Source organism: Bubalus kerabau, chromosome 3, assembly GCF_029407905.1.
Source record: "Bubalus kerabau isolate K-KA32 ecotype Philippines breed swamp buffalo chromosome 3, PCC_UOA_SB_1v2, whole genome shotgun sequence".
Classification (NCBI taxonomy): domain Eukaryota; kingdom Metazoa; phylum Chordata; class Mammalia; order Artiodactyla; family Bovidae; genus Bubalus; species Bubalus kerabau.
The window spans coordinates 186,963,821-186,974,235 of record NC_073626.1 but is presented as its reverse complement, the minus strand read 5'-3'; the positions used below and the strand labels follow the sequence as shown (position 1 = coordinate 186,974,235).

At 46.7% G+C, this 10,415-nt stretch overlaps 1 protein-coding gene and 1 long non-coding RNA gene across 2 annotated transcripts in view; one reads left to right on the top strand and one right to left on the bottom strand.

The window, feature by feature from the left end:
* Nucleotides 1-7,055: 7,055 nt before the first annotated feature.
* LOC129647113 (uncharacterized) lies at nt 7,056-9,199 on the bottom strand. Its single transcript, XR_008712282.1, has 2 exons — nt 8,653-9,199; nt 7,056-8,274 (listed from the first exon to the last, which is right to left on the bottom strand). It is a non-coding gene; the product is annotated as an uncharacterized LOC129647113 (long non-coding RNA).
* Nucleotides 9,200-9,307: 108 nt separating this feature from the next.
* MICOS10 (mitochondrial contact site and cristae organizing system subunit 10) overlaps nt 9,308-10,415 on the top strand; it is a 36,706-nt gene continuing 35,598 nt past the window's right edge. The window contains exon 1 of the mRNA XM_055574290.1: nt 9,308-9,463. Coding sequence (XP_055430265.1) covers nt 9,400-9,463 — 64 coding nt within the window. The 5' untranslated portion in view covers nt 9,308-9,399. The remainder of the gene's footprint in view (nt 9,464-10,415) is intronic.

Here is a 10,415-nt window from a genome sequence, read left to right as displayed (position 1 = left end):
AATCAAAGTCACGTTTCCATTGAGAAATGTCTTCCAACCAGAACCTCTGAATCAGCATTTGCTCAAGGGGTCTAAATATGTCCACAACGGGAGCCAGAAAAACCGGCATTTAAAAAAAAAAAAAATTTGTCTGTGTTGGGTCTTTGTTGCAGCCTTTGAAGTCTTAGGTGTGGTGTGTGGGGTCTAGTTCCCTGACCAGGGATTGAACCCAGGCCCCCCGCATTGGGAGCACAGAGTCTTAGCCACTGGACCACCAGGGAAGTCCCAGAAACCAGCATTGTGACAAAGGAGTGAAAAAGCTTAGAAAAACGTGTGTCCTTGAGAAGAATCTTCTAGGCCCTTTCAGGAAGTTGATGAGAGAAGGTGGTCTTCTCCAGAGACTCTGCTTGAGAGCTTATGTGCTTCATGATGTGGTAGCTGGGGGGTTGGAAATGGGATTTGAAAACCAACCCAACAGGAAGAGCAGGGAAAAGTTGGCATTCTCTTTTGGTGCTCTTGGGTCAGCCCTACCTGGCTCAGCCTCTCCCATCTCTTGACAACCAATGTCGTGAGGTCAAGGAGGTCAGTGAATGTGGGAGCCGCCACCCTCTGCTGGAGGGACTGGCCTCATCCCCAGTATATCTCCAAATACTGACCTGTATTTGGCTCCATGTCAATAGTTATTAACCTTCTTTGAGAACCAGAAGAAAGCTACAGACTCAAAGGAAAAAAAAATGTACTCATACATAAAGTTTGCATAGAATTTCAGGGATTCATAGAAAGACCTTTTGGTGAAACACATCCATCAACCTCCCAGGTAAAGTTGTGACTTTAGAAGCAGACACAGCGGGAGTGCAAGCTGTGAGTTCAGTTGTGTCCGACTCTTTGCGACCCCGTGGACTGTAGCCTGCCAGGCTCTGTCCATGGAATTCTCCAGGCAAGAATACTGGAGTGGATTGCCACTTCCTCCTACAGGGGATCTTCCAAACCCAGAGATCGAACCCGCGTCTCTTGTTGTCTCCTGCACTGGCAGATTCTTTACCACTGCGTCACCTGGGAAGCCCAGAACCTAAGACCCAGTTTAGGGCTGAGACACTCTGGCTGTGAAACAGGAGAGAAATTTAGAGGCTACCCAGTCTACTTTTTGTCAAAAATGCCCCTTTCTCCCCTTGTTTAGAAATATTTTCTCTACCAAGAGATTGCATTGATCAAGAAAGCCTTTATGCACTCCCTAATTTTTTTTATTAACCCATAAAACAGACAAGTGATATCCAGTTACACAATAATGGCTGCGTTCATATAATCCAGGTCAAAATCAAAAGTAACTTGACATTGAATTGGTCAGGGGAGCTCTGTTGTGGAAAGATGTTGGAATGATTTTGGTTGGTCCTTGAAATATTAATATTCAAGCTATGTTGATTTCACCTGTGCCAACAGTCACTCATTTAAGTCAACACGCTTAAATCCAAACGAAATCGGTGATGCTATCTGTCTTAAATTCCTGATCTCCTACACGTTCATGTCAAATGCAGGTTATGGCAGAAAATGCACCTTCAATCACACGTTTTAAAATGTTCCTGCAGGCTCACTCTAAGGTCAATTGAAAAAAAAATAATGAGCACAAAGCTATGATTAAATCCGCCCTAGTTGTTATTCTTGTGCTTCAGACTGGGAGCCTCTGGCCTTTAAGGCAGGACCATGTGAGAACATGGAGCATCAGCTGAGCACCACTGAGTACTGGGGTGGATGGTGTTGAGGAGGCATCATTCTTGCTCCTCCTGCCTTCATTCACTCAAGAAATAGTCATCAGATGGCTCTAATGTAGGAGCCGGGAGAAGAGAATGGCAACCCACTCCAGCATCCTTGCCTAGAGAATCCCATGGACAGAGGAGCCTGGAGGGCTCAGTCCACGGGGTTGCAAAGGGTTGGACACGACTGAGCAACTCAACAACAAGGCACCGGATGCTGCAAGGGCGCTGGGAATATAAATGATCAGGAACGAGTAAAGGCGCTGCTTTCACGAACTTACTATCTGCTGGGAGAAGCAGGGTTGGGTGATGGAGGCGGAGCAGGGAGGAGTAAATAAACAAGATAATTGCGAATTGCGATGTGCGCTGGGAAGGAAGCAAAGGAGGGGGCAGGGTTAGGTAGAGAATGGAGGCGGGGCAAGGACCACTCAGAGGTTTAGGATCAGGGTCCTGGCAGAAAACACACGGTCCACTCCAGCTGGGAAGCGGAGGAGAGTTTGTAAAGTTACTATTTACTAAGCGAGAGGAGTGGTATAATACCCTGGGGTTAGCAGCAGTGGGAGCCCCTGCGAGCCTTACGCCGAATGGTAAGAGCGAGAGAGAGCTGATGAGGAGGGAGGCGCGCGTGTTGAGAGCTGCTGTGCCTACATGGTCTCCAGTTAGTGGCAGAGGAGCCTGGCATCCAGCTCTCACGATTTCCAATCTAGTGTATTTCCCTGCTAGTTTAGATTCCTAGGGCTGCTATAACAAAGAACCGTAGGCTGGCTGGCCCCAAACAACAGGAATTTATTCTCCCTTAGGTCTGAGGGCTAGAACTAACTCAAAGTGTCAGCAGGGTTGGTTTCTTCTTGGAGACGCAGAGGCAGACTCTGTTCCACGCCTCTCTCCTAGCTTCTGGTGCTTGCTGGCAATCCTTGGCATTCCTTGGCTTGCAGCAGAGAACTCTGATCTCCGCCTCCATCATCACATAGCCATCATCCTTCTGTATCTACCTGTCGCTGTATATATCTCTTCCTCTTCTTATAAGGACACTAGTCATTTTAAATTTGGGGTTTCCCTTATCCCATTATGATCTGATGTTAACTAACAACATCTGCAATGATCCTGTTTGCAGATGAGGTCATATTCTGAGGTTCCAGGAAGGACATGAATGTGATGGGGGAGACTATTCGTCCCAGTACACCTGCTTCAAAGGTAGAAAACGTTAAACCTGCAAAGTGTCTCTGTCATCTTCTCTTCTCCTTCAGGGACCCTTTCACTTAATTTGAATCCCCCATTCCTGCTATATGTTTAGAACATATGGTCTGGTAGTTTAGTCGCTTAGAAAAGCAAGGATTACCCCCACGAGATGTCACTACACACCTACCGGACTGGCAAGTATTTTAGAGTGTAATCTAAAAAATCAATTCTTGTGCCATGTAACCCAGCAGCCACACTCTTTGGCACATATCCCAACAAAACTATAATTCAAAAAGACACATGCACACCTACGCTCATAACAGCACTACTCACAATAGCCAAAACGTGGACGCAACCTAAATGTCCATCAACAGATGAATGGAAGGAGAAGATCTAGTATACAGGTACAAGGGGATATTATTCAGCCAACAAGAGAACAAAATAATGCCGTTTGCAGCAACATGAATGAACCTAGAGATTATCATACTAAGTGAAATAAGCCAGATAAAGACAAATATATATTACTCATATGTGGAATCTAAAAAATGATACAAATGAACTTATTTACAAAACATAGACTCACAGATATAGAAAACAAACATATGGTTACCAAAGAGGAAACTGGGGAGGGATAAATTGGGAACTTGGGATTAACAGAAACACACTACTATGTATAAAACAGGTGAACAGTGAGGACCTACTATATAGTATAGGGAAATATAGTCAACGTCTTATAATAACATATAAGGGAAAATAATCTGAAAATTATATATATACATATATATATGTAATTCCAGGGTATAAAGTTGTGGTGGTTTAGTTGCTAAGTTGTGTCCGACTCTTGCAATCCCATGGACTTTTCCCCTCCAGGCTCCTCTATCCATGGGATTCTGCAGGCAAGAATACTGGAGTGGGTTGCCATTTCCTTCTCCAGGGAATCTTCACAACCCAGGAATTGAACCTGGGTCTCCTGCATTGCAGGCAGATTCTTTACCGACTGAGCTATGAGGGAAGCCCCATGGTTATTTATATACATATAACTCCAGGGAAAGATTGAAGGCGGGAGGAGAATGGGACGACAGAGGATGAGATGGTTGGATGGCATCACCGACACAATGGATATGAGTTTGAGTAGGCTCCAGTAGTTGGTGATGGACAGAGAGGCCTGGTGTGCTATAGTCCATGGGGTCACAAAGAGTTGGACATGACTGAGTGACTGAACTGAACTGAATTTATGCTTCCCCATGGCTCAGTGGTAAAGAATCCACTTGCAATGCAGGAGATGCAGGTTCAATCACTGGGTCAGGAAGATCTCCTGGAGGAGGGCATGACAACCCACTCCCGTATTCTTGTCTGGGAAATCCCATGGACAGAGGAGCCTAGCAGGCAATTGTCCATGGGGCTGCAGAGTTGGACATGACTGAAGCAAGTGAGCAGGCACGCATATATGTGTATATATTATGTGTGTGTATATGTACATATATGCACCTGGATCACTTTGCTGTACACCTGTAAATCAACATACTTCAACTAAAAAACAAAAAATGAATTATGGATAGACTAGAACTGGACATGGAACAACAAACTGGTTCCAAATAGGAAAAGGAGTACGTCAAGGCTGTATATTGTCACCCTGCTTATTTAACTTATATGCAGAGTACATCATGAGAAACCCTGGGCTGGAAGAAGCACAAGCTGGAATCAAGATTGCCGGGAGAAATATCAATAACCTCAGATATGCAGATGACACCACCCTTATGGCAGAAAGTGAAGAGGAACTCAAAAGCCTCTTGATGAAGGTGAAAGAGGAGAGTGAAAAGTTGGCTTAAAACTCAACATTCAGAAAACGAAGATCATGTCATCCGGTCCCATAACTTCATGGGAAATAGATGGGGAAACAGTGGAAACAGTGTCAGACTTTATTTTTGGGGGCTCCAAAATGACTGAAGATGGTGACTGCAGTCATGAAATTAAAAGACGCCTACTCCTTGGAAGGAAAGTTATGACCAACCTAGATAGCATATTCAGAAGCAGAGATGTTACTTTGCCAACAAAAGTTCGTCTAGTCAAGGCTATGGTTTTTCCAGTGGTCATGTATGGATGTGAGAGTTGGACTGTGAAGAAGGCTGAGCGCCGAAGAATTGATGCTTTTGAACTGTGGTGTTGGAGAAGACTCCTGAGAGTCCCTTAGACTGCAAGGAGATCCAACCAGTCCATTCTGAAGGAGATCAGCCCTGGGATTTCTTTGGAAGGAATGATGCTAAAGCTGAAACTCCAGTATTTTGGCCACCTCATGCGAAGAGTTGACTCATTGGAAAAGACTCTGATGCTGGGAGGGATTGGGGGCAGGAGGAGAAGGGGATGACAGAGGATGAGATGGCTGGATGGCATCACTGACTCGATGGACTTGAGTCTGAGTGAACTCCGGGAGTTGGTGATGGACAGGGAGGCCTGGTGTGCTGCGATTCATGGGGTTGCAAAGAGTTGGACATGACTGAGCAATTGAACTGAACTGAACTGATATAGCAATGAATTGAGAATGGGCTATACATACAATAACACAGATAAATAATGAGCAAAAGAATACAGACTGTATAATTTTATTTGTGTAAAGTTCAAAACTAGGCAAAATTAAATCACATTGTTTAAGGATGCCTAATCAGACTATATCACTTAAAAGCAAGGAGGGACTTCCCTGGTGGCCTAGTGGTTAAGACTCTGCAGGGGTCATAGGTTCAATCCCTGGTTGGGGAACTAAGATCCCACATGCTTGGTGGGGCCTGGTGGAGGGGAGAATAACATAGAAGTCAGAATAGTAGTTATGCTGGCTGAGAAGGAGGGGATATGACCTGGCAAAAGACACACCAGAGAGAGGGCTTCTGAGGTGCTGCTGCTGCTGCTAAGTTGCTTCAGTCGAGTCTGACTGTGCAACCCCAAAGACGGCAGCCCACCAGGCTCCCCCGTCCCTGGGATTCTCCAGGCAAGAACACTGGAGTGGGTTGCCATTTCCCTTCTTAGAGAAAGAATATATGAAACAAAAAATGCAAATCGCCCTTTAAGAAAGGAATTAGTCTTTAATTGAAGGGGAACTGAAAAAAAAATACGGGAATATAAAAGACTTTTATTTATGCAGGTGCTGTGCTATAAAATATTTTAGTTTGTGTTGTTAATGAAACTGGATTTACAACCTAGTAAACCAAACAAAGAGCTTATGTTTAGTTGATTAAGCAGTTGAGGTTAAAATCTACTCAACTTTTTTTCCATGTTTTTTTCTATTCAATGTAAAAAGGAATTGGCTCTCTTACTGTGAAATTGCTCTAAGACAAGACTGTCTTTACCAATTTGAAAGGCAAACTTCTATCTTTGTGAAATTTGCCCCATACAACTGGGAGAAGTTCTACTGATGGTAATAATAGCTTGTACAGAGTTCCAATTAGGAACCAAGCAATTCTTTAGGCAGTTTGTAGTTGCTAAACTATTTGGACATGACACTATCATCCTTTGATGACTTCCTTACTTTATGATACAAGAACAGATTCCAGGGTCATCTGGAATTTTCCCGCTTGAACTCTGAAGCCTTGGTTATTTTTCCAAGGTGACCTGGGTTCTTTAAATAGAGAATGGTATTTAGAAGCCAAGATCTAGGCTTGCTTATTGCTACTGGTGTATCATTGTTTTTAGGCCCTCTCAGCAGACAGGGTTGGGAAACACACAGGATCAGGAAACACACACTTTTATATCTATCTGTATTTTAAAAACATATTTATTCTGCTGTGTCTGGTCTTAGCTGCGGCACACGGGATCTTCATTGCGGGGCGAGGATGCTCTGGTAATGGCCCGAGGGCTTAGTTGCTCCATGGCAAGTGGCATCTTAGTTCCCCAACCAGGGATCCTTGCACTGGAAGACCGATACTTAACCACTAGATCACCCTCTCTCTATTAAATACAATGAATTCATACTGAGACTCTTAGTTCCAATCCAACAGCAAAAAAATTTTTTCAAGCTTTTTCCATGTTTGTAACTCCCTGCTCCAGCATTGAGAAATCTATTTTTAATCATTTTGAGTAGAACTAAATTTATCTTGAGTGTATTGCTGAGGTTTTTTTGTAGTGATGTTCCTAAAAATTTTTTTTCCCCACTTGCATTGATTTTTCTCCAAAAACTATAAAAACTCCAGAGCCTTCATTTATTTTATTCATTCAACCAACATCTACTCATCAAACAAACACTATGTGTCACATAAGGTTCTAGCGCTGGGGATACAGCAGTGAGCAAAGCATCATATTGGGAGAGGAACCGTGGAAAGAGAATAACAGATACAAACTAGGAAAAAGCTGGAATCTGAACCCAGACAGCCTGGCTCCAGAATTCACGCTCTACCATCTGCCTCTGATTGCTTTCGTAATTTGCTCTCTGCCTTCTACAAAAGTTTACAACCCTCTTGAATCCAATAAATGCGTCTGTCAGTTTCTAAATCTACACAATGCAGAGCCTTGTGCATCTTCCACGTTACCTAACGTCTCTGAGACTCAGTTTCCAAATCTTTGAAACTTAACATACTAAAATCACTTGCTGTGAGGATAAGTGAAATTACATGCGTTGCCTGGTGCCATGTGTGACACATCATAGGGATGCGGTGAAGTTAATTTTCCTTTTCTTTCTCAACACAAATACTGCACTATAAAGTTCCCCCAGAACAGAGACTTTGTTTCCTCTAACTCAATCAATCATTTACACATTCATTCTCGCATCCATTCAAAAAGCAGTCATTGAAAATCAATATATACTAGGCTCTCTGCTGGTCGTCAGGGATAGGGAAACGACACAGGCCCCATTCTCAAGGAGCTCACAGTCACATCCGAGTCACACAAACAATTACCACACAATCTGATATGCTGCTCAGATGAGGACTGAAGAGAGGTCATGGAAGGAGGCTTCCTGAAAGCAGGGGCCCTGTCACAGCAAGGACTACTAAAACAGTTCTGCTGTTAAGGATGCCAAGGACGAATGAATAAGGAAATGAGTGAATGAATTCAATTCAGCTCAAAAAATATTTCTTAGAAGATCCTACTGCCCAAGGCCTTGTGCTCTGAATTGGGAGTGTGCAGATGAGCAAGGGGCAACTCAGGCCTTTAAGGAGCTTCCAGTTTTAGTGGCAGATACAAATATCTATAAACAGGTGTTCCAGTGCAATGTAGAGGTTCCATGTGTCAGGTGAGCTCCTGCCGCAGTAGGGAGGTGGACAGTGGCTCCGGGCTGCATTAGTGGATGAAGGGGGTCTCCAGGTTCTATTAGTGCAGGTTTCCTAAAATGAACTCACTGAAGCTTGAATATAACCAGTAGATGAATAGGGGTCATTGACAGCTTCTAATCAGAGGAATGAAAATGAAAAGTGTTAGTCGCTCGGTCGTGTCTGACTCTGCGATCCCATGGACTGTGGCCCGCCAGACTCCTCTGTCCATGGAATTCTCCAGGCAAGGCTACTGGGAGTAGGTAGCCATTCCCTTCTCCAGGGGATCTTCTCGACCCAGAGATCCAACCTGGGTCTCTCCCACTGCAGGCAGATTCTTTACCACCTGAACCACCAGGGAAGCCCCATAAGAGGAACAAAAGGATCAAATCTATATTTGTTGGTAGGCTAGAGGAAGGGAATGGGAAGGGAAAACTAGAGGACCCCGGCGAAGAGGCTGAATTATGAATAGGAAGGTTGATCAGGAGACAGAATTTAGCAATGCTTGCAATTACTTAGGGAGAATATGTAAAGAGGACAGACGGCAATCCAATGAACCAACACTCCAAGCAGCTGGGAGAGGAAGCAACCGGCAACGGTCCTCTGAAGAGAAGAGTCACAGGAGATCTAGCAGACTGGTGTCCTGGGAGCCAAATGAATAAAGAGAAGGCCGCGACAAGGAAGATCAAGAACGAGAAAGCGGCTGCGTCCAATGCCGTACAGAGGTCACAGGCGTCTGTGGTTTGGCAATAAGTGGCCTTTGCCTGGGCAATTTCTGTGGTCAGAGGTGACGGCGGGAGCTCCACGGCAATCAATGAGGGAACGCGGGAGGAGAAAAAAGCCAAGGTGAGGCGACCAATGAAGCGACCCTAGCGCGGTGCCCTCACTCGCCCTGGGGAATTTCCAAGGCCAGAGTCGGGAGCTGGTGTAGTGAAAGGAACCTTCCCAAACAGGGCTCTGGATGCCGCCTAGGAAACCTGTCTGCCTCGCAACCCTTAGGTAGGCGCAGCTCCAAGGTCAGGGTCACCTCAGGCCTCCGCCACCCGTCACCTTGACGACCAACTGGGGGAAAAAAAAAAAAAGGAAAGAACGGAAGTAGTCAGAGCATCTCGCGATATCTGGTGCGCCGGTGCCTTCGGCCTTCCGGACTTGGGACAGGCGGCCGGCTATCGCGAGACTTGCCTGGGGGCGGCGGGGGAGGGGCTCTGAGCGCGGGGCCCGACGGTCCGGAAAGCTGGAGCGGCTGCTGCTGGCGGGGGAACATGTCGGAGTCAGAGCTCGGCCGGAAGTGGGACCGGTGCTTGGCGGACGCCGTCGTGAAGATAGGTGAGGGGCTCCTCGTCGTGTTCGGCGGGCGCCGCCGGGAGCCGAGTCGTCGGCTCTAGGGCCCGCTGACTGGGAGGGTGGAGGAGAAGCCCCGTGAGAGGTCCACTCGGCGGGTGAGAGGTCAGGCCGTGCGGCCTGTTCCAGCCACTCAGGCCGGGGCTCGGGGCCCCCGGGGCCCTGGTCACTTGAGCGGGCTGGGGGACACGGGCCATAGGAGCCTGGGGGCGCTGCCCGAAGTGGGAGGGGTGCAGCTGCAGCAGCCCCGAAGAAGCGGGGGTCGCGTCGGCAGGCGGCCGGAGAGTTGCCGGGCTCTGCGAGTGGAAGCGGCGTGTGCAGGGGCACAGGGGCCAGGGTCTCGGGGTTCTCCCTGGGGTCACGGCTGTCTGAGGCCACGTTCCTCCCCTGCTGAATCAAAAGTGCCTGCCGAGAAGGTCATCTGCAAGCCTTTTATAGATTCTGCCAGGCCTCACGTGAGTCGCTGCCATTCCCGACTTGGAACCTGATTTATCAGCCTCGGAGTAGTTTGAGGCCTGAAAGCGGGGACATTGGTGCTGTTCATTTGGAAGGAGAATCGACTTGGAAAGTTAAGAAGCCGATTGGTCCCTTTTGAGCCCGTCGTGTAACTCGTGTAGCCTTTTAACATGCGCTCCGTGACGACACAGACTGAAGTCAGTGCTCGGAGGGGAGTTCAGTTCAGTCCGACTCTTGGCGACCCCGTGGGCTGCAGCATGCCAGGCCTCCTTGTCCATTGCCAACTCCCGGAGTTTACTCAGACGCATGTCCATCGAGTTGGTGATGCCATCCAACCATCTCATTCTCTGTGGTCCCCTTCTCCCGCCTTCAGTCTTTCCCAGCATCAGGGTCTGAATAAGGAGTCAGTTCTTTGCATTAGGTGGCCAAAGTATTGGAGTTTCAGCTTCAGCATCAGTCCTTCCAGTGAATGAATATTCAG